Here is a 23,823-nt window from a genome sequence, read left to right on the forward strand (position 1 = left end):
ATATTTTACAAGCTTACCAATATTAATACGTTTATATCTGATACGAACGTGTATCAAGTTTTGAAATTATATTTTACAAGCTTACCAATATTAATACGTTCATATCTGACACGAACGTGCACCAAGTTTTGAAATGATATTTTACAAGCTTACCAATATTAATACGTTTATATCTGATACGAACGTGCATCAAGTTTTGAAATGATATCTTACAAGCTTACCAATATTAATACGTTTATATCTGACACGAACGTGTATCTAGTTTTGAAATTATATTTTACAAGCTTACCAATATTAATACGTTCATATCTGACACGAACGTGCATCAAGTTTTGAAATGATATTTTACAAGCTTACCAATATTAATACGTTTATATCTGACACGAACGTGCATCAAGTTTTGAAATGATATTTTACAAGCTTACCAATATTAATACGTTCATATCTGACACGAACGTGTATCTAGTTTTGAAATTATATTTTACAAGCTTACCAATATTAATACGTTCATATCTGACACGAACGTGCATCAAGTTTTGAAATGATATTTTACAAGCTTACCAATATTAATACGTTTATATATGACACGAACGTGCACCAAGTTTTGATCGGCTACATCATAATGGAGACAACTAAAACATTGTTCTTCACATAAATTCACCATGCGATGTGATTTAACTTACCGCATCTCGACTATCGTCAATTTGGTACAAGAGATGCAGCCAATGTTCTGCAAATCCTTGCAAGTTAACTTCGTACTTCTCAATGAGATCTCTCAATCCTTTCATCTTTTGTTCCACAAAAAATTTTAACAGTAAGTAGTCAAGCTATACATATAAAAAAGAATTTCGTAAAAAAATGTTTGGCCAAACAACAGAATGTTACTAAAAGGCAGAGGTGGCTTGCTTCTATTAAAACCTATCAATACCAAAATCCTGACTCCTGTTGAGAGGTTTACAAAAAAATGAGAAGTCTCAAACCCAAATACCGATTGAAAAAAGGCAGTAGGAAGGAAGGGACTCCCAAGTGGCTCTGCTTTATTCGGTCAGCATCATCTTGCTTCTGAGGTGATAGAGTTGACGTAACAAGTAATCAGTTTTTAAAATTTTCGTGAATTTTGACGACATAACTTGGAAGAACATCATGAAATTCCTCTTTAGTGGAAAATAAACTCAATCTGTTGAAATTTGACAAAGATATCGCAAGTGAAACAAATGAATTTTGGAATGGATTACTGTTGGCCTGGTTCATAAATTTTACAGCCAAGACCAAATTACAGCTCTTTGAAACGAAAACAGCCTGTGCTAATATGGCCATATCTCAGCCAATTTGCAACAAGTTGAATGATATTGCATATTTAGGGCTTTTCATGCTTCTCTTTCAAACAATATTATCCCCATTCAATGATTCTAAAAATAGATTTTTATTATGTTAACACTCAGAAACGATATTGCCTTACGAATGACCAATATCCAAAAAATTGCTAAATCCGTAAGCCTTAAAAATTATGGCCGAGGCTGTGAAAAGCTATAATAGGCCAATGGAATGAAATGAACAATGAGAAATTGCGCGTCTGGACTAGTAAATGTTCCAAAGACAATTCGAAATTAAGATTTTATTTTCGTTTTCTTGACGGGCATTCTCATTACTGTGAAATTGATTCAGCCCTTCTTTCATACATTGAATAAATGACTCCACCTCTAGAATAATGACACATTGAATCGTTCCCCCAGCGCAAAAGCCGCATTCCTCTTTGAAGCGCCCTGGGTCTAAAAAGCACATATCACAGAAGTGGCATATACTGTATCATTTAGAAATATAGTACCCGATAACAAGCATTATTCCTATGTTTATCAATCAAGATTTTTCGAAAGAAGGACGATTTTTTGGGGGGAGGGGGGCGGCAGCGCGAAGGCAAATGATCTGAGCAAAATGAATGGGCTAATTTCGATTCGTAGTGCAAGACATGTCTTTACACATGCCTAGCGATAAAAGCTTCAAGGTTTTGGTAGATTACTTGCCTGTTGTTGATTCGTGTTTCTTACAAGATCTCTTACAAGAGCAGAGTTACTTGATTCCATTGCAAGTCTTATTTTCGTCTGTGTTTTCTTTTTTTCCTCATTGAACTGCAACATCTCGACACCTGTAGGATTGAAAGATAAAAAATTTATGTGTTGATGTGAAAATACACTGTCCTGTAATGTGAATGCACGTAACAAACGAGATATGATAAAATAAATCGAGTACAGGTATAGGCAAAAAGTTATATTTTCGAAAGATGGGTGCTAAAACTTCAACCGTTCTTAAAAATAGTTGGAACGCCACAATACTTAAGCTCAAATGCTGAGAACCCCATGATTTAACTACTTGCCCAAGTTACCAACGCAATCGCTAAGTCCTTTTCCCTCTTTCAAGGTATACTGATGATTCCTTTCCGCGGACTTACCCATTTAGATGAAAAACAGGCTTCGATTTGGTTTGAAATCCATTCTATAGGGACAAAACTCTAGAATGATTTACCATTGACCATTAACAACCCTAACTCGAAATCTACATTGAAATCTACAAAACTAAAACTAAACTTGCAACTTGCTAAATGAATGCCTTAATTAAATATAAAAGAATAAAAGAAATCATAATAAGACCAAAAAATAAAGCTACATAATAAATATTCAGTAATCAAGAGCTGATAGCAGTAGACAATGCTTGCCAAACTAGAGCAGTAATATTAAAAACTTACATTTCAAAGCTGCTTCGATTATCTTTGCTTTCAGATCTTCACTTTCTTTACCAACTTCGTATTCGAAAAGCTTTTAACAAAAACCTTAGTTTTAACATTCTTATAGCAGTCGGCAAAAACAAAGGGATGGCAAATGGCATGCATTGTTGGCAATGGACATACAGGGAGTCTCTGAAGAGTAGGTCATCGCTTTTACTTTGTTTTTGTGATGTGGAAACGGGTAGACTTTTGTTGAAATATGGTAGTAAGAAAACCGGTTCAAAACGGGTAGGAAAGAGAGGAAAAGGGAGGAAAAGGGAGGAAAGGAGAGAAAAAGGAAGAAAAAGGAAAGAAAAGGGAGAAAAAGGGAGAAAAGGGAGAAAAGGGAGAAAAGGGAGAAAAGGGGAGAAAAAGGGAGAAAAAGGGAGAAAAAGGGAGAAAAGGGAGAAACTGGAGAAAAGATAGAAAAGAGAGAAAAGGAATGGAAATAGAGCCTAACCCTTAAAAATAATTTTGGTTACTATAAAGTCCTTACAGAATTTATCGTAATATTGTCATAATATGATTGATGATATAACATGCTCAACATTATTTTGAAGAGAATAGCCAGCACGGCAAAAAAGAGACATCTTTTATTTCGACATAAATCATTGTAACCAGCTTTAATCCAAATTCGACAAAATTAGTACGACGAAATCAGGACGGCATAATCAGAAAGACATAATCGCCGTAATCACGTAATCGTTTCGGACATAATCGCCGTGCTGGCTGTTTGGTTTAGTATCAAGCTGCGCTTCCTAAGATCTGAATAAAATTGAAGCGAATTGATATAAGAGAATATAATGACAACTTACAAAATCTCTTCTATCATTGACACAATCAAAAACCAATTTCACGTATTCTTCAAGGGCAGTGTTGCATATTCCAAAACTTTGCAAAAGTGTCTTTATCTTTTCCTCTTTTTCAGACACAGTGCTCCTAGCAAACGATTAGATAAAAAATCATTCATTAGCAATTTATGAGAAAAGGGCCAAAGTAATGCGGCGGTACGACTACTTCAAAATATACCCAAAGGTTACCCCTTTTGAATGCCCAATGAAATGACTAATTCCCTTTGAAATAGTTTGAAATTGCCAATACCCAATACCCAGACAAAATAAATAAACCATATTCTCTGGGAATAGATGGGCTAAAAAATGAAATTTGAACTGACAAAAGCATTGCTGGATGCCTTATCAAAGTCTGCAAAAGAACCTATACATCCCTACGAAGTACGTTATGAAAGATGTAAAACACCTTGCGATAAATGCTAAATGAAACGATTATGAACGATAGCCGCCAAACTTACATTTCTTCCCAACAATGGAGCAGCTCAGAGAGAAGGTCAGCAAGTCTACCACTGCCTTTCATTATTATTACAGGAACAGGGTGGATTGAAATAGTTGCTGGAAAAAGCACTGAATGCATCATCTTAAGACTTGTTCGGCCTCCTCCAATAAGAATGCAGATACTTGTGATGAAATCTAAAAATGATAAACAGCGTGAGTATCATTTTGCATTGTAACAGACTGGTGCTGACAAGAACGCTTTCGTGCTTTCTACACAGAGCACCTAGGGTGCTAGCCAGGGCTCGTTATCTCCATTGTTATATATTAATATTCATATTGAATTTATGTTACTCTCTTTCCACGGAACACTTTTTCCTTGTGATATGAAATTTTTGTTCAGTAACAAAGATCAAAGGTAAGCTTAAAACAAAAATAAAGACTGAATAAAATCATTCAGTATTCTCAGCACTTCATTTTCTGTTGGTCTATTACCAAAATATTCCCGGCATTCCTTGCAAAGCACGATCGTCAACCAATCAAATTTATTCACACAAGCTGAAACGACCTCTTTTAAACAGTCAGTGAAACCCCTCATAGACAGCCAATCTTGTTACCTCGTTTTTATCAAATAAAGTTAAATGCCCCGAAAACCTATGTGGATGCATAAATTTCCATTCATATCTTTCTATTGGTACTTTTAGAAAATTTTCATCAGCAACTTAGGAGAATATCTTTGTCTGTCTTTGAAATAAACAGTGAACATAAAAATAATAGTCTGCACAAATCTAGGACACATCGATAGAACAAATTATGTCTAGTTTTCTGGCAATGATGCGAAATTGAATCTAAGTTCTTAGAGATTTCAGACTAACTCTTTCCTTGAAAAAGAAATGCAGTGTAAACGAAATGAGATCATGTTTTTGATGTGAGGCAAAACAATAACTCGTTGATTTGACCAATTGTAGCTTCGAACAAAAATTGGGGATTGACTAATAATTAATTCTTTGGTAGTATGACAGTTAAAATTTAGGGCAACTGTTTTAACAAACTAAGCAACTCAAAGTTTTACTTGCAGTGGCATATTTGCTAAAAATTCGCAGGAAATTTTGCTAAAGTTTTACAGGAAATTTGACTCCTTTATTTTTCTGTCCTGGACTGCTAGTCGTGCACATTCGAGAGAGCATTCATACGAGGGGCATTTACGACGTAAGAAACAATGTTTGCCGTTACTGTAACTCCTTTGAATAACATCCTTTTTCTATAGAGGGGGAGTCTCCTTTCAATAGCTACCTCTCCTTTAAAACTAATTCAAAGATAAAATTAAAGCTAAAATTAAGAGGGGTTATTGTTTACGAAGGCAGTATCCTATTCTGCTTAAAGGCTTGTTTTCATATAACGTATTTCGACGTATTTCATCGCAACTCAGAGTCTACGATCAATTAGGATTTTTTCCGTTATGTGAAAACCGACCAAATTTTATGAAAACCATCTATCGTAAATAATCCTAATAGAACGTAATTCAACGTAATTGAACGTAATTCATCGGAAGAAATCAAACAATTTTGTTTCTCCCGACAAAATACGTTGAATTACGATGAATTAGGATGAAATACGCTTTTCGGTTTTCATATAACGTTTCATATAAAATCGTGGAACCTGAATTGCGATGAAATTGCGTCGAAATACGTTATATGAAAACCAGCCTTAACATCAACAAACAATTCATTAAAAACTACAGAATTTTTACAGTATTCAAAGAGAACAATCAAATCAATAGCCAATGCTCAAGATTGTAGTAAAAAGAGATCAATTACGGTAAATGGAAGCTAACCTTTGCAAAAACCATGTGATAGATGTGAGAAAAATGCGACTTCAATCCCTAAGGGCTTCAATGAACCATCGTCAATAAGAAAAAAATCACTATGATTGGGATCAAGAGGAAAGCGACTGCTCTCTCCTTGAATCTCTGGATTGTAGTGTGCATTTTCTTCTCCCTTTAAAAAAAAGTGTCCATTAGAAAATGGCTAAACATTGATTTTCTGTCAGCCACACGGAACAATCTTGTTGATAGATTCCTAAAAAAGGTTTTTTGAAAAATGGCTTATTTGAAAAATAGCTTGAAATTTTGCGATATATTCTGAGACAGTGAGAAAAAACATAAAATGATATGTTTAAGATCTACAAGGTGAACCATGTCTCAAAATTGAATGCATTTGCATAACAAACCAATACTTAACAAACCATAACAAGCTTAGATGTCGGAATCGGTAAAGTCAGCTCTCGGAGAAGCATACCCATCACCTCTGAAAAACATTAGCCCATATGCTGCATACTTAATGTCCCTCTCAATAGAGACATATCTCCACCTTTTCAGTTAGTTTCAATCAAGTTCATAATGCTTCCAGCATATAAAAAATTGTAATACTTCACAATATGTTTACAATCATCATTGCCAAATGGGATTTACAAAGAAGGCTGGACGAGTAACCAACTCAGGCCAAAATTAGCCTGCGTGCAGACACAACTGTTTTCAACTCGGGTCTTCGGTTTCCTTTTTACTATCTCTCCGTTGAGTTGAATTGAAAAACAATGAATTTTGAATTCAACAAAAAACAATCCAAGTCCTGTTTTTATGAAAAAGTTTTTTGGAATACTCGCACCAGCAAACATTCAGGTCAATGAATTAATACCTTTAAATTACCAAAGTAAAATCTTTCATATATGGAAAGGACACTGCTTGGTATATGGGTAAGAATGCATGTAACTCATTTCCAAAAGACCTGATAAATGTTGGGACATTGATAGCCTTTAAAAGGAGAATAAAAACAATTTGATATTCCGAAATCGCGACTGTAGGTTCTCAAAATAGTCATTCAACAAGTGGGATTCGCTGCAAAAAAACTTTCTTAACTCTATACTAATTTATATCATTTTTATTACTAACATATAATAATGTTGTATACTTAGGCTTTTAAATTGTTGTTATAGCACCATTAACTTGTAAATAGTAGGACTTAGTGAGCTAATAACTATGTAAATGCCAACTTTGAATGAAAGAATTATTATCATTATTATTCTTGATATTTCTACTTTTAGTTCGACGTATTTCGTTATTTTTTCAATATCTTTATCTGCGATGTTCTTATCTGCAGGTATGGCAGCATCTATTATAAGACATTCTCCGCTTTCAACGTCATGTAGAATTATATCTGGTCTGCGCTGCTCAATTATCCTGTCCGTCTGGATATCAAAGTTCCATAAAATCTTTGGCTTGCCAACTTTATTGAATAATATCTCAGGTATATGATTGTACCACTCGTCTGGAAGTGTTATATCCACACTTTCTACATAGTGCAAATTGAGACAGACTTTATCGTCATCTCTTTTTGCGCCAACATTTTACAACCTGCAACAATGTGATCAACATTTCCACTCGCTCTTTATTTGTTGCTGTTGTATGATAAATGTCTTTCATTACCGCATTAGCATTCAGCGCCTGGTCTTGTGCAGCTACCAACAAATTCTCTGTCTCTCTTTTTAAATATCCACTTCGGAGCCACACAAATGATGATTCACCATTCTTAACATCTTTCGTACCCCTATGAAACTGCCCATGTAACTGCATTGCTTCAAGTGTTTTCTTTCTCTCACGGGTAACCCTATTACCCAGTTAGTCCCATTTCAACTGCAGCATGCTTGAGAAGCTCTTCTTCACTTTTTGCAATGTAATGTTCTACTGATCTTATCTCTTCCATTCACACAGTCAGAAATGCTGATAAGTCCACTTCCTCCAACATTTCTTTCCATGTACAATCGAATGACATTTGCTTTAGGGTGAAGCGCTCCATGCATGGTAAAGGTTTTTCTCGTTTTTCTGTCCTACATGTCTATTCCGTTTTTCGTCCAATTCACTACTCCAGCACTTTAGCGTACCACAGCAACTGCCAATGTGTTGATCGCATTAATTAGGTTTCTAGAGTTGAGCTTGGTCTTCAATACAAGTTTTATCCGTTTCAAATATGTTGTTTTCACCTTTTCCTTCATTTCCTTGTGCATGATATTATCAACTTCTGATATACCTAAGTATTTGTAACCATTTTTATCAGCTTCCAAAATGCATTCTTCTTCCGATAAAGCTATTCCATCACAATGAACTCTCTTTCCCCTCTTCATAACTATAGTTACATATTTTGATACACCGAAATTCAATTCCAATATCTTTGCAAAATGCCTTAACTGTTCGAACAAGTAAATCAATCTCTTTTTCAAACTTTCCATATACCTTTAGGTCATCCATAAAGAACAGATGATTAAGGGAAGGCGCATTCTTTCCTAGTTTGTAGCCCATGTTGATCTTTTTAAGTGCCAATGATATTGGTATTAGTGCTATAACAAAAAGCAAGGGAGAGAAAGTGTCACCCTGGAAGAAACCTCTCTGTACAGCTACACTTCCCAGTAATTTATTGCTGGCTATCAAGTTCGTTTTCCATTTTTTCATACTACTGGTTTCAGCTAAAATTTTTCCATTGCTTTTATGTCTCAAGTTCAATGGTTTTAAGCACTCAGAATCATTTAGGATTTCTTTTAACTGCAACAGAATACTTTGCTGTTCTTCCTCTAAGACGGTATCAATGGTTCGTGTTTCGATAGCGTGTGTAATATCATCGATCTCATTTTGATTGCTCCTATCATTCATGTTTTGCACCGCGATCTCAAATTCAGTTCTTTCAATATTGTCTTCAATTACCTCTTCACCCCTTTAAATGCCTTCGCTTAATCTTTGATTGACTACGTTACCCTCCATGTCAATCTTTCCTTGTATCTCCTTTATTTCAATTGGTGTTAGCCAACCTCTTCTTTGAATCATGCGAGCCTGGTTCATTAACTTATTTTCTGTCAACTCAAACAAACCCTTGTTTTCCTAGTGTATTGGCATTCTCCCATCAACACCTCGACCTCCTTCACTCTTGGCTCTCAAGTAGCACTCCATCAAAACTGAGTAGTCCTCCTTACTCCATCTACGCTTACCGCAAGTCCTTCTTTGACTAATCGTTGGGTGACGACCAGGTGCTGCTTGCTCTGACACAGCACACCTGCCGGACGCGACAGCTTCACCCGAGGTTCCACTCGCGTTTACCTCGTAATCTGTTTGATGGTTAAACTCCACTTGTTAATGGAAAGTGGTGGTGTTTTTTGTGACACCATCACTAGGGGGGTTGCCGGCCAAGGCTTAAGAGTACCCCTACCCATGAGACAGACTAGCCCCCGCCAGACGCCAACCCGGTACTTCTTGGTCTCGGGGAGAGCTAACAGTTAGTATACCTTGCTCAAGGGTGACCTGGAGGTAGTTGCGGCAAAGGGTAAGCTCATTCTCCCACGTCGAAACTCCACAAACGGATGCAGTTTTACGTCATACCAAGGACATATTACTATTATTATTACCATCATTGTTATTATCATTATTATTATTATTATTATTATTATTATCATTAATATTATTATCATTATTATTACTATTATTATTATTATTATTATTTTAGTTCGCACGGGGCTTGATGTTCTACTGATATTTGCCTATGTCAGCTATCAGCAGTGAACTGAGGCGACAATGTTTTATGTGGTAGCTACGTAATTCTGTCCTTAGTCGCCCTCACCTGCTTCTTACAACCAATAACAAATATTTATACATAGTTGAAATGACAGTGGGCTTTGAAACAAGTCTCCGATGCTGCCAGGAAAGGCTCAAAGTATCGTCCACTCATTGCTTGTCTTTCACCCCAGTACCCTGACAATAGATTTAATTTATGGGAACCCAATTTTGAATAAATACAGTATGGACAGTAGAGTGGACAGAGAGACGATGTTGTTGTAATATACAAATACAGGTTGCAGTTTGCAAATCACACCACAGACATAAATGAAAGTTAACAAAACTGATATTCGCTTCAATTAAACATACCTCTTCAAGGTCTAGAGACTCATTTCCTTTAACGCATTCCCAAGGTATAACACCGATGCAGCTGCTGGTACTGCATTGGTTCCATCTTTTGGATTTTTCATTAAAAATTGATCCAATCAATTTGGGAAGTTCAACATGAGAACCTCTAGTGATTAATATGCAATTCAAAACATCCAAAACCTAAAAAAGCGGCGAAAAATCAAAACTACTTCCGGCAAAATATTAAACTAAAACAGACAACGGGCTAATGATCTTGTTAAATCTTCCGCAGTGAGGGATTCAAGCAATTTGTTCCCTAGAGAAAATAATGTCTCTCAGGCTGGAGGGATAATCGCGCCCTAGCCTAATTGTTATGTTAGAATTGCTCCGCATCGTATATGCATGAAGCAAGGACTTTTTAGCTTGATAAAAATACCTAAAGAAGAGGATTTAATTTTTCACAGCATGTCCTATCATCGTAACAATTCAACACAGACCATCATATACAGTTAATTTTCATTCTACAATACGTTCTAACAGATGCTAGCATTAACTCTCACTGTAGAACAGCTTACCAAATAACAATGTCTGCTAAACGACCCTGCATTTCCTCTAATAAACGCTAGAATGTATAGTAGAATCAAATCTTTTTGCGTTACATGTACTGGTGAGAAACTTTCATTAGAAGAGCGAGGCATTAAACCCATATTCGTGATGACAACGGTCGAACGTAGATGATATTATGCATTTTTGAGGACATGGGTAACGGCTGGAACAAATTGCTTAGAACGAACAGCTTAGAATTAATTGCAGACGTACATTTGTAATTCCAACTCTGAGTGTATTGTCAAGCTCTTCGCTGATGGAATCTTTAAGGCAGCCACCAATAAATGATATAGAGATTTCAGGGTGCCTGTCTTCCTCCCACATACCATAATTATGATACCAACAAGCGTCTGTGATATCTGTGTCATCACTAATACGAATGTACTGAAAAACATATTTATAAGTGCATGGAATGTCAAATAAAAACACCTTAAAGAACAGAATTCACATCATATGTTAGTATTGATAAAGTACTGATGCAATCTCTTTTTCAATAATTACACCCTCTTCATAAACCATAGGAAATGCGAGCTAAATAACAAGTACATATCTGAAAAAATAACAAAATGATAGAATAGAAAATAGATGATTAGCACTTAATTCATAAGTACAAAATAAAGAAAAGCAGTAAGGCAGCTATATTGCAAGTTAACTTTATCATTAAATTCTCTTTGGAAGGGGCAAATGCAAAGGAGTCAAGAAATTCCTTCCATGGTTTTCACGAGCGAAATGGCATACAAGGTGCAGCATACGAAAGAAAAGGCATACGAAGGGGTCAACGCCTGTGATTAAGAACGTACAGTCAAGTGTTCTGTCAAGAGCCTCTATTCAATCTGGAGTTGCACATCTTCGGACAAATGACGTGCTATTAGTGTGAGGGGAAAGAGACGCAGCAGTATCTGTGATGGCAAAATTTTGAAAAAGAAAGACCCCCATCTTTAAAGACAGCATTGCCATTGGTAACATCTAGAGTTTAATAGCTGAATTCAGTTATATAGAAATCGGACTTTTTTTATGTAATATTTATTTGATTTGTCGTTATGCTGAATTTCATAATTTATCTAACATTTTTTAAGGTTTTTGATAGAATCTCACCCGAGCACTTTTGGCCTGGCTTCCAGTAACTTCATTTAGCGGAAAAAATACTCTTTTTTCAGTTGAAGGAACCTTTTTTGTATCGTTTTGAGAAGTCCACTCTCCATCTACCGAAATGTCCCCAACTCCATTCGCCACATCATCTGGATGGCTTGCAATGGGTCTTCCGCACTGACACCTGGATGTAGCAAAAACCAAGATAAAATAATTACAAAATAGATGAAGGAAAAATGAAGAATAGCAAAAAGTTTATGCATCGTGTGAACTAACAGTAGAGGAACAAAATGATATATTCACTGCTATAACTATAGAAATTAGCAGGAGCGACTTTTGTCTTTCTTCTTAACACATGCAGCTTGACAGTGAATCACAAAATGAGCAACAAAAGCAGATTTCAAAAAAATACTAACAGAATTAAAATAACTGAAAATTACAAAGTAATAAAGATAATGTTGACGTAATTGAAAAGAATTGAAAAGAAGGCATGGAAGAATAACTCACTCGTTTTCATTCCTTCTTTTCAGACGACAACACTCTTTGTAGAAAAACGTCAACGTTCTAGGCCCTTCCTGTAAAGAAGCAGTTAAAATACTAATCATAACAACTAATCATGAATAGAAGTTCACAGTATGACGACTAAGTTTTGTTTTAATGAATAGCCATATAAGGATAGAGGCATTAAAACTAATGTTTACCGGCTGTCATTAAGAGCTCGATGCCGTATTTGGAGAGCTATACACACTATTTGCTGTATGGAATAGGATTGTTCAAAATATCTACTCAAAATTTCACGCTTGATGCGATCATCAGGCAACTAAGGATGGAGCCAAGTTATGGATAGGCTACCCTAAAATGAGTGACAAAGAAAATTCTACTGAATAGGCGCTGACTAAAGATTTGACCCCCGTTTTTTTAGTGTCAATTTAAAATTTTACATAATCTGCTGTCAGATTGCATTAGAATACTTCTTAACTATAAATAGAATCATGTTATTTCGAAGTAAAATAAGGGTAGATACAGTGAAGGCTGCAGTGCACGTGTTTCACGCATTTTCAAAATTGGCCGTAACCTCTGGCTTGGGAAAATGCCCATATTTGATAAACGCAGCAGATATTCGCCGTTTACCAAAACTTTTCTCGTTACCAGAGGGTAAGGGTAGCTAAATATCACGGTGGCAAAGAGTTCGGAGAGATGTTACCCTTGTTGTATAATACGCCTGGTCTATAACTGTCTAATCGAGAGGATAAATACTGTTGATCGCTCTGTTCTGATTTCCTATAGAATTTAGATGTCTTATAGTATTCACGTATCATCAGGATCTTGAAGGCTAAGTTGTATAAAAGCTCCGCAAGCAACCAATTACCATTTATACAAGCTATGGAGTTTTCCACTGAAACCCTCCAAACGCCATTGCCCTAGACACCTAGCAGCTGCGCAAGCAAGCATAAATTAAATTTATTTTGACAAAAAAAGGCAACCTGAGGGTCAGTTCCAGTTCCCCTCATTGTCCTAGTCCCAGACCCTTCCCGAGGCTGGCGTTGATTTTGTTGCACCTGCAGCTCATTGTCATTTCCTGTATTCGTCTCTTGCGATACTTCATCAAGCAGTTTCGATTTTTCATTGACAATTGATAATTCGATTTTCTCATCAGCTTCATCAACATTTACTCTGAGAATTAAAAAAAGACAATTGATGATTGAGATCATTTCAAAATTTTTCGCTGCAGTGCAACGTACTAGATCAACATCTGTTAACCACCTGTTGACCCCCAAATAAACTTTCAGACCTTCAGACTCCTTTCCTAAAAAACGTCTAATTCATTTTCAAGAACCACATTGGTCTATAAAATTTGTGAGAATAATAACACTGAGATGTCTGTCTGTTGTCGAAGATTCTTCGTTTTAAACAGGGCAGCTTCCTTTTTAATTATCTTGTTTTAACTACGGGGTAACTTACTTTGTGAGCTGAAAAAAGCTACTCTCCATTTAAAAATCAAAACCAGTATACACCAACACTACGCGAGTTTTTTTAATGTTGCCTTACACGGGAGTTTTCTCATCAAGAACCAGAACCTTATACTTAATGGATCAAAATTAAACTTTATAAGTGGAAATGAAACTGCTAGTAACAAAATATTCTTATGATCGAAAAGCAGGACAATTCTTTTTTATGTCATAAAACCGAACCTTGAAAACTGTAAATCCGGTAGCACATTTCCATCCCCAAACCAGTTGAGTGGCACCTATCTCCTGTAAAGTGCCACTCTGGGCCCTTGCCCTACTTCCCACCATAGATAGATACGTAAAAGAAAAAAGGATTCCAGGGATTGAAATAGGATTTTTCTTCCTGGGAGCATAATAAAAAATTGAAGATTTCCTTCGGAACTTCGACAAAGTTTCCAGCCACTGAAAGTGATATTTAAGTTGCTTTATTTGTTTAAACATTTGTCCTAAAAATAAATTGTCACATCAAAAAAGAACTAATTGTTGGTCCTTGATTTTTCGAACAGCAATCACCTTGCTTATACTTTATGAGATGAACAAGGAGAACGTAATCGACCACAATACTCATAGTTTGTTTTCAAGGTTAAAGTTAGTAGATCTTAAAATCTATAATAGCCTTGATTTAATTTTATATCAGTACTAGCAAACTAGATACCTTATAAGTATTGATGTATCCTACCCCCTGCCCTGAGTTTCATGTTTGTTGCTCAATTTTATCATCAAAACTAGTAGTTCATACAACAAGTAAAGATACTATTTTATTTTTCAATAGTTGAAATTAATGTTTTAAATTAGGGGTGGTGCTGGAGGCAAAGATGTAAACCCAAAACGCTTACGTTCTATTTAAGCTAGTGATGAAAAACTTATGCGAATGAATAATAATGGACACATCCACACAGTTTTTGGGGCATGTTCACCATCCAGTGTGTTCGCATGTTCACATTGGGGCATGTTCACAATTGACGTAACAAGATTTGCTGTCTTTAATTGTTTTTACTTATCTAGAATGGCTAATACTAAGAGGAATGAACTTTGTTTTAGTTTGCTTGGATTAAATCAGTAGCTGAAAATTATGCCCGAATTGCTGGAAATTTGGTATAACAGACGCTGATAATACCAGATGATTGTATTTTGAAAGCTAGACTTCGTTTTTTGCTTGTAGTGCAGAGCAGAAATTATATAGTATGTATGTGTATCACAAGAAAACAGCATTCCGTAGAAGGAGAGTAACATTAATTTAATGTTCATAATAAAACCAAGCAATTGCGATTTTACGCTAAAAATTTCCTGGCAAACACCACCAATTCCCTGCAATGAAGTTGTGCTAAAAATTGTTCTTAAGTTGTGCTTAAAACATTTTAAGGCACACGTAACACATTTTAGATGATAACAAGAAAATGAGTGCAAAAAATATTCTGCAATGTATTTCAAGCTAATCTAAAGGGCGTGGTCTAAAGGGGGAAAATATTCCTCATCTTCCAGTTTTGCTTCAGGGCCTTATCTTCCAGTTTTGCCTCAGGGCCTTTGAAACCTATCCGTGGCCCTGCTTGTAATTCATGCAAAACGAGCAGAGATACTTGATTTGGATCAGTTAATCAACCATTTCAGGAAAATGTAACCCAGCATATTTAATTGATAATGAAATATGTTGTTTAGGGATTAGAGACAATATTCTCTTTTCGATTAGAGACAGAATTATTGCCAATGAAACATTCTGATCACGAGCACATTTTGTGTTACAATTTTTGAAATATGTCTTCCTGAACGAACATATCAATCAACTTTTCATACTTACATTTTATCCTTTTCATTTGTGGATAAAGCTTACATTTTATCCTTTTCATTTGTGGATTAGATAAGAAAGAATTATTAAAACAAAACACTCATTTTTTATAAGAGTACTATAACTTTTGTCCGACCTTGATTTTCTTAACAAATTTTTGCTTTAAACCTTCATATATTTTTAAAGTATTGTCATTTCTTTTAAAATCTTATATTTCTTCATGGGAACATAGTTAGAAAAATTAAAAGGTTTTAAAGGAAATTGCTACCCTTGAATAGAAATCACCCTTTTTGAAAAAATCTTGGTCATGCAATACTCTGTCATTACAATAGCATAACAGGCAACTGCTGTAGAATAAGACACATCCTGATCCTGAGCCCCCCCTTGTTGATGCCTAAATTGACAAATTTCTACTTTTGCTATTGTTTTTTACAACAATTTGTGCAAGGGCCATCCTTGTTATTTTGAGAGCATTACTTCACTGGCGCCACCACTGTGAAACTGCCTCCTTGTAACCAATAATTTTGTCATGAGCATCCCCTATTGGTATAATTGGGGCTCTTTATTGGTAAAAAGGTGTCTTCTGACTTTAGAAATCGGACTGCCTTTATTTTATATTTTGCCCCACCCCAAAGTCTAGTGATTGGTGTCTTTATCGATTTAAAAAAAAATTGTGGCTTAATAATCTATATACTTAATGCTTTAAATCACTTACTTGTTGTCAACAAAGTTTGTTAAATCCTCAAAAGAATCTGTTGACTGCAATGACTTGCTATCACTTTTTTCAGGAACAGACTTTTCCTCTTTTGCAGCCATATTTCATTACATCTGTAAATATTCAAAACAATACATTTAGCCGACATTATATAAAACATGCAAAGATTCTTCCCTGATAGTTTTACTTATATACTATATTGTAAAGCATAGAAAAACGCTATTTAAAAAAATTGTTGATCTTTGATACATGCTCTTAGTGTCAAATTAGGGGTAGTTGAAAGCTTGCTTTTAGGTCAGAATCTTTATCTGGTGTGCGGTGAAATCTGGCTTAGACTGGGTATGAACTGAAATCCACTGTGAATTATGCATACTACAAGACATGATAGATTGTGGATTTTGCAGTACCTGCAGATCACAGGGTTGAAATGAAAGACAAGAGAAAAAGAGAGAAACATCAGGATTTAGCAAGGTAAATACAAGTACTAAAGAATAAGAAAGTACCTGTCATTCTGACAGTAATTGGGGCTTTGGGCACAGTGCCAAAATCACTGGAAGAAAGACTAGACCAAAGCCAAATCCGTACAAAGATTTCACAGACCCCTGTGTTGTTGAACACAGCCAGGATCATTAGGAAAGTCTTGAAGCTCTAGGGAGGCATGTCTTGAACCCTCCTGATAAATACCACTAATACTGTTGTGAAATGAACTCTCAGATAAAAATGGTAGAAGCTCTGGGTTTGTCCAATGAATTTAAACGGAACAGAATCATAGGCTGTGAATACTATTGGAAACATTATCACCCTATGACATATAATACGTTTTTGTACCTTTGACTGAAGATCTTTGCTAGTTCAAATCCTGTCAGTCATAGACATTATTAGGAACTTTCACTGAGCCCACAAGAGACACCCACAGCATGACTCAGGGTATAACAGGGCCAGGTTTTCTGATTAGATATTATGGCAGACCTACTTCATTCAAATCAATACCACCCTTTCTAAAACCTGAATTAGCCATGTATGTGTAGACACACCTCATTCCTGATTCCATTCTCCAACTTAAAAACTAGACCCATGACACCTCTGGGTGTGACTGAAACAGGATTGGTGTAAGCAAAAGCAATATCCTGTTTTCTGATAAACAATTTTTGAGTTTCAGCTTGAGTTTAATCTGTACAAACCAAATTGGTGATACTTGTCAAGTGTGAAGTGCCAGACACCTTCAATTTATGTCTCTAACTCACTAATTGCCATATGATACTTCGCAGACCTTCACTCAACTTATGAAGGGTTGAAGTAGAATACATCATGAAGGATAGAATAATTGGAGAGGCACCAGCACTGTTTCAAAGCAAAGACTGAGATACAACTTTTTATTTAGGGGGGGCAGCCCTGATAAATCAGTGTAACAACAGCCATATTTTACAAAATAAAAGTATTTTACTTATGGAACTTAAGTTTGTTGGGGGGCCAAGGTCCCCCGGTCCCCGACCCCCGACCCCCAGTATCTCGGTCCTTGTTTCAGAGAAATATAAGCAAGAAGGGCCATGAAATCCACACAGGGGAGTGGTACATGACTAGATAACTCGCACTTATGGTAATTTTTCCAGAACATTTTTCCAGTTTGAGGTTGAGTTTGTGTATCGTTCACCTTTTATAAGAAATCAATAATGGTAGTATTACCTTTGTCTTTCCAAGCTTTGAGAGATTACTTCCTGTTCTGGTCTGTGGCTTTCTCTTGTCAACATGTGGTCAGCAGTTTCCTCCATTAAGATGCGCAAATAGCCTGCGCATGACCCTATGACCTCTACCGGGGAATGAAGAAGAAACTGTGAATGATTGTTATGTCTTACGAAAGATTGTTAGACAGCCAAATTAACCCAACAGTGTCTACTATTCAAATGGGAATGCCTAGAATCTGTGGACCGAAGTTAGCAAACTGCTGCTTTGTTATAAGCATTTGGGGAATCATAATGCTGGTATGATGTTTAAATTTAAACAAAACAACAACACCTTAAAAAGTCACATAATTGTATATGATAAGTAAATAACATGGCCTAAGGCCAGACCTTCTTCGTCTTCCACATTACAACACACCGTATTCTAGTGTTTCTTGATTCTTTTTTGAAAGCCTTTGTTTGATAAAGACATAAGACTGGAAGCCATACTAAACGTGAAATTTAAAAGTCGTTTTCCATTTGATATTTTATCATCTATTCAAATCCTTTTATGCTAATACTGCTAAGGGAAATGTAATCTACCAATCATTAAAGTACAGAAGATATTTGTTCACTTTTGTTTACTGTTTGCATAAACTGATTTAATTAGAACTTTGAATTTGTTAGTTCTTGTGAAAGCAAATAAATTTTGATATAATCAATATTTTTATGAGTATTAGACTGAATATGCTAGAGTCATACAATACAAATATTTAGGTATTCAAATTGCCTCTCAAAAATTAATGGGGAGTTCTAATTAGTGGATCAAGCTAAAAGCAAACAACAGTAAATATTAAGAAAGATTCAGTTAAGTTTGAATTCAGAAAAAGTTCTTTGTCAAGAAAGACAGGGGGATCAATGAGCTTTTACCAGATAGTCACCCATGAACAATATTTTTGGGAAATGTGGTTTATAATCAGGGCTGCTGAGAGGGGCAGGCAGAGGGGCAAATTAGATCTAGGCCTTGAGATCTACGGGTCTAATTAAGAAATGAATTACATGTAAAGATTGGAATTAAACAAACTTAACAAAAGTATGAAGTATACTTCTGTTTTCTTTGCTTATAATAAAAGATCAGTCGTAACATTCATTTCTTGGAAAAAATAGTTCAATAAAAACAAGATTTTTATGAAGTGCCTGGACTCCTGTTTAACCAATTTCGTAATTACACTTTCCATTTCTAGAAATTTAAGGTTATTTTGTGGCCACATAAATATTATGTCCTTTTTCACAATTGATATAATTATATTCAGAAAAAATTTGAAAATATTCGAAAAGAAAAGCTAGAAAATTAGGCAGTCCTACTGTAGACATAACAGCTATTTTACCATCATACTGTAGAATTATTCACAAACATTTATCACACTTTTTTTAAACAATAAATTTTCTTATCTGTTTAAAATTTTTCAGTTAGCTGACACTATGACACTAATTTTTATCATGTATCCAAATTGCTTTCTAGGTTCTTCTAGGAATCTTTTATAAAGTAGAATCAGTGGCATTGGTTGAAGATGTCCCAATTGTTAAAGGAGAGAAAGATTATCATGGGACTGCAACGTAGTTATAAATTTGTATACATTTGAATATATTATTATCTTTGATTGATAATGAATATGTATTGTTTTGCAAATCATGAAAAGTTTAGCTATATATTCTTGCAATCATCAAAAATATTTTTCATTTTTTCAAAATTATCATAAAAGAAATTGATTGTCTGAACCACATTTTCTATTTATTATCAAGTATCATCCTTTTCCAGTTTTTCATATTTGCTACCTTTCAGTCGTTTTTAATCATTATTTACATTGCCTGCTTTGCCAGATTAATTCAGCTCTAATTTTTAATTTTATTCTTTTAGGAACTGTTTCATAGCTGCTGGTATTTATGCTGTAACTCTGGCAGTTTCAGGATATCAGAAATATGCAATAAGCAGGGGTTATTGTAGGCTTTAATGGTATGTTTTTGTGTATCCTTTTATATTTTCATCAATTGGTAATGTTGTTGAATGTAGTATGATATATTCTTTTGCCAGTTTTTTAGCTTCCTAAGCACAAAATCTGGAATACTAGAAAGAAATGGAAATTCATATCCTTGACTGGGATTATTAATAAATTACAGAGAAGTAACACAACCAACAATCATTATTTTTTCAGAAGCAAATAGTAAGAATTTGTTTTGAAAATTCTTACACTGATTTACAAAGAAATCAACAAATTGTGTTCCAGGTGCAGTTGCACAAGAGAGATTGTGGTTTCTTGTGCTTAAGCAAACCCAACTGTAAAGACAGCCATTAGGCCATCCATACAAACTGCAACCATTCAATAACCGTTAAAACTTACAGGGTATCATCATAACAAAACTAGAAAAAAATACATGATAAAACAAACAGAATGGAACATTTCTATTTCCATTTGTGAGAGTCCTGTAAATAGGAGCTCTAGATAACTTTTCTTGACAACCAGGGCCGTCGAGAGACTAGCCGGGCTCCAGGGCTGGGACTGTCGTGGGGCCCCACAGTCGAAGGCTGCAAAAACCTTTTTTGGGTTACGCCCTTAGCAATGCAGTTAGATGGACTGTAAAAGGCATGAACTTTGAGATCAACGCCCCTGAAACACTTGAATTCTTATTTTAAGGTCTTTAACAGAACATGTAATTAGTGACTATATAAAACAAATCAGTTTAAAAATGCAGAGTTAATTTAGTGTTTAAAAAACTGCTTTTCTTGCTTTCCTCATGACGAAATCCTTAATCTTTTCCCACAATCTTTTCCAGCCGTCGTTCGCTCCCCAACCATCAGGAGAAGCCAATTTTGATTTTGAACCATTATTAATAGTGTGCCCAAACAGCCTGCATGGCAAACAGTAGAGTGCAGCCTTTTTAGGACTAAAAACAAGCCAGCTTCGTCTTACTACCTCCCCATTTTGCTGCTTCACATTAAGGACCATTGTTGGAAATTTGTGGCCATCGCAATCTTTGGGAAACTCTGGAGGATGAGGCAAATGACCAGTTCTAACAACCTTTTCTAACTCCTTTATCGTTGGAAATTCGGACAATGTGCCGACATCAAAACTAGATGATCCACTATGAACAGTATCTTGATTAATGATGAATCAGTAGTTCTTTCTCTACTTTCTGTGGTGTCATGGTCTACCGAAGCAGCCAAGCCGTTTGTGTCTTCTTCTTCTTCAGCAGTGCTTTGAACAGAGCTTTCAACAGGTTTATTTAAAGTTGAATCGCCTTCCTTGTCTCTTTTGTAAGCACCTACCTCAAACAATGTGCGAGAGGCTTTCTTTGCTTCTTTTTCTCGCATCTTTTTTCCTGCCTTTTTTGAGCACCAGACTTGTGCCTGTAAGATGACATCGCAGGGGTTGGTTGGATCGTGATCCCGCTTAGTGATTTTGATAAAGTCTTTTATAGCGTTTGGATTTGTCTTGGTTCTTTGCATGTGCTTTTTCTCTGGTGTACGCCGTGAATGGAAGATTTAGGTTTACGTTTATAGGATGTCCACAGAAGGAATAACTAAAACATTTGACATAAAAGTAGATATATGTAAGTGCAATCGAATTTTTCGGCTTCCGGAGAAGTATATTATGATCGTATCGTCAATGTTTTAATTATAAACCGTAACAAGAAAAGGCCCTCATCATAGACCAGCTTGTTGATTCCGTGTCGAAAGATTAAATTTCGAATATAAATCGGGTCATGGGCCTGCCCTGCCAATGCTGCTAATTGAAAACTCATAGCCAAAAATACATACCTTATTTTATACGGGCCCCTCAAGGCCCCGGGCCCCCTGGTAACTACCCTGGTTACCCCCCCCCTCTCGACGGTCCTGTTGACAACTCTTATCTTTCACTAGGGTGTCAATGCTGATCTGTGACTCAAAAGCTACATGGAAACTGATTCTTTTCCATTCCATAAATTTGGTTGAGATCCATTTATACTTCTGAGATCTTGGCAAATTCTGACCTATGCAAAGGTTGTCAGAAAGAGAAACCACGCCCTTTTGTGTTGGAAACGCCCAACTTTTTCTGAATTAAATTAGTATCACTGATATTGAATAGGGGGTTCCAAAAGGAATTCTAAGGAAACGACTCACAAAGAAAAAACTAAATTTACCTGCAATTCAAAGGAAAAGGCTTTTGAGTTGCCTGACCCCTGTAGGATTAGAGCCAGGGTCCCCCACATTCTGAACACAGTGGTCATGCAACAGCACTACAGAACGGTCCCTGTAATATATACTGACTTAGCTGATTGTCCATTTCTATTCAATTGGTTGCAACAAACAATTGCATAGGTCCACTGTAAACAATGGTCTAGGTCAACTCGGGTTCCTATTGGTTGGCTGTACCGCTGCAGAGGCAAGCTCAGCTACTGATTGGATAAATCAAATCTCACCTATGCTCACGCCAAAGATTGCATAAGTGAAGTAAACTGTGATTGGCTTACAAGACGTTTGCATAGGTCAAACAAACGGTGATTGGCTCTCAAGGGATAAACAAGTTTCTAGATTCAGAAAATACGGACCAGATTAATGCCTAGAATTGCTACTCGACTATTCTGTGCAGAGACCGAAAGATAGTCAGCAAAAGATATGCCCTGTCTTCTGCATGTTGTTGGTATCAAAGATGCAGATCTAGGACGGACAATGCTAAAGAATTCGCCAAAGAAACTATTGATTAAAAATTTTGATAGTTTCCATTTTATTTTGTTGTTGTAAAAATCTGACTTATGCTTCTGCATCCACCTCTGCATATTTAGATCTTTCATCTAGAATGTCTAGAATAAATGTAGAATTGTTTGGAAGAGCTGACTCCGCCCTAGAAATCACCACTGGTTCGTGACATGATTTCCAATTGTTTAGTACAATTTTTCTTTTTTCTCCAACACAGGAACCTCACTTTCATGCAATTCTTGATGGCAGAGTCATTCTGAACAGTTAATTCTCAAGCCCTCTTAACAGTGAGCTGATCAAACTTTCTGTGGCAAATTAAATATTATCAATTCTCTAATTTGTGAACTATAAGACATTTTGTAATAAAGTAATTTTATGGTAATTAATTTTATTTGCTCTCAGTGATTTTGTAAACATTTTTGATTTACAAATGATCCATTTGAGTGTTTATTTTGAAGCTGCTTGTGTGGTTCTTCCTGAAAAACATTCAAGCGTGATTGCAATTGAAAATTTGTTGTTGAAGAAAGGCTATAGACCTCAAAATTCCAACCACTGTAGACAAAGGTCTAAGATACTAATTAGATAGACTTTTCCAAGTTTTATGTTGGTTGATTTGGCATCCATACAAACAATTTAAATGGAACTTCAACATCTGGAATTTTTAAAACTGGATAAGTTGCTATTAAAAAAGGTTGTTTTAGGGTTAACATTCCACTTCCAAGTTTCAGTGTGATATATTTTTTCTTTATGCTACTGAATACAACAAAGGACAAGAAACATATAATTTACTATTTTATGTAAGAGTGATGATCAGCTAATTGTTTAATAATTTTGGTATCATAGTACAGATTTTTTCTTTGATTCTGATTAGTGCTTTGATAAGCATCATCTGTCTGCAAAATCTGGAGTGCATATTTTGCTTGTAGTGCACTTATTGCAGTAATTTGTTATGGTTCGTTCTTCTTCTCTCTACAGATTATAACAATACCCCAAAACTCAAGTTTCATACTCCCTCCACATCATTTTGGAGTAGGCTAGGCTTTACTAACTAGCCTGCGCACAGACCCAAGGGGGGTCACTTGAACCTTTTTAAATACATGGGGTCCATCTGATAATTATAGGTAAGAACATTCCTTGTGATCTGATACTTTTGGGTACCTGATTTAACCATGCGCCTTTTTTAGACTTATGGGTTGAACTAAAACATAACAATATCAAAAAAGAGACAGAATAAAGGAACAGA

General features: G+C 35.7%; 2 protein-coding genes across 7 annotated transcripts in view; one reads left to right on the top strand and one right to left on the bottom strand.

Moving 5' to 3' along the window:
* Positions 1 to 23,823, bottom strand: part of LOC135681465 (transient receptor potential cation channel subfamily M member 7) — a 68,897-nt gene that overhangs the window by 17,159 nt on the left and 27,915 nt on the right. For 3 of the 6 annotated variants that reach the window (XM_065195960.2, XM_065195959.2, XM_089111912.1), the window contains exons 3-15: positions 17,871 to 17,994; positions 16,188 to 16,300; positions 13,165 to 13,354; positions 12,188 to 12,255; positions 11,687 to 11,864; positions 10,805 to 10,975; positions 10,007 to 10,186; positions 5,879 to 6,041; positions 4,068 to 4,242; positions 3,574 to 3,697; positions 2,741 to 2,810; positions 2,022 to 2,143; positions 684 to 827 (exon numbers count right to left, since the gene is read on the bottom strand). In XM_065195960.2, coding sequence (XP_065052032.2) covers positions 684 to 827; positions 2,022 to 2,143; positions 2,741 to 2,810; positions 3,574 to 3,697; positions 4,068 to 4,242; positions 5,879 to 6,041; positions 10,007 to 10,186; positions 10,805 to 10,975; positions 11,687 to 11,864; positions 12,188 to 12,255; positions 13,165 to 13,354; positions 16,188 to 16,288 — 1,686 coding nt within the window. In that variant the 5' untranslated portion in view covers positions 16,289 to 16,300; positions 17,871 to 17,994. Of the gene's footprint in view, positions 1 to 683; positions 828 to 2,021; positions 2,144 to 2,740; positions 2,811 to 3,573; positions 3,698 to 4,067; positions 4,243 to 5,878; positions 6,042 to 10,006; positions 10,187 to 10,804; positions 10,976 to 11,686; positions 11,865 to 12,187; positions 12,256 to 13,164; positions 13,355 to 16,187; positions 16,301 to 16,690; positions 17,191 to 17,221; positions 17,828 to 17,870; positions 17,995 to 23,823 lie in introns of those variants that run through there. The other 3 variants (XM_089111913.1, XM_065195958.2, XM_089111914.1) reach the window with 3 other exon arrangements.
* Positions 18,023 to 23,030, top strand: LOC148958739 (ribonuclease kappa-B-like). The gene is made up of 4 exons (XM_089111919.1): positions 18,023 to 18,166; positions 19,368 to 19,462; positions 19,764 to 19,859; positions 22,798 to 23,030. Exons 1-3 carry the CDS (start codon positions 18,023 to 18,025, stop codon positions 19,855 to 19,857), a joined length of 333 nt encoding a protein of 110 aa, XP_088968045.1. The 3' UTR covers positions 19,858 to 19,859; positions 22,798 to 23,030.

The sequence above is a fragment of the Rhopilema esculentum genome, chromosome 12 (genome assembly GCF_057945365.1).
Source record: "Rhopilema esculentum isolate cy_ngs chromosome 12, ASM5794536v1, whole genome shotgun sequence".
NCBI classification, from domain to species: Eukaryota; Metazoa; Cnidaria; class Scyphozoa; order Rhizostomeae; family Rhizostomatidae; genus Rhopilema; species Rhopilema esculentum.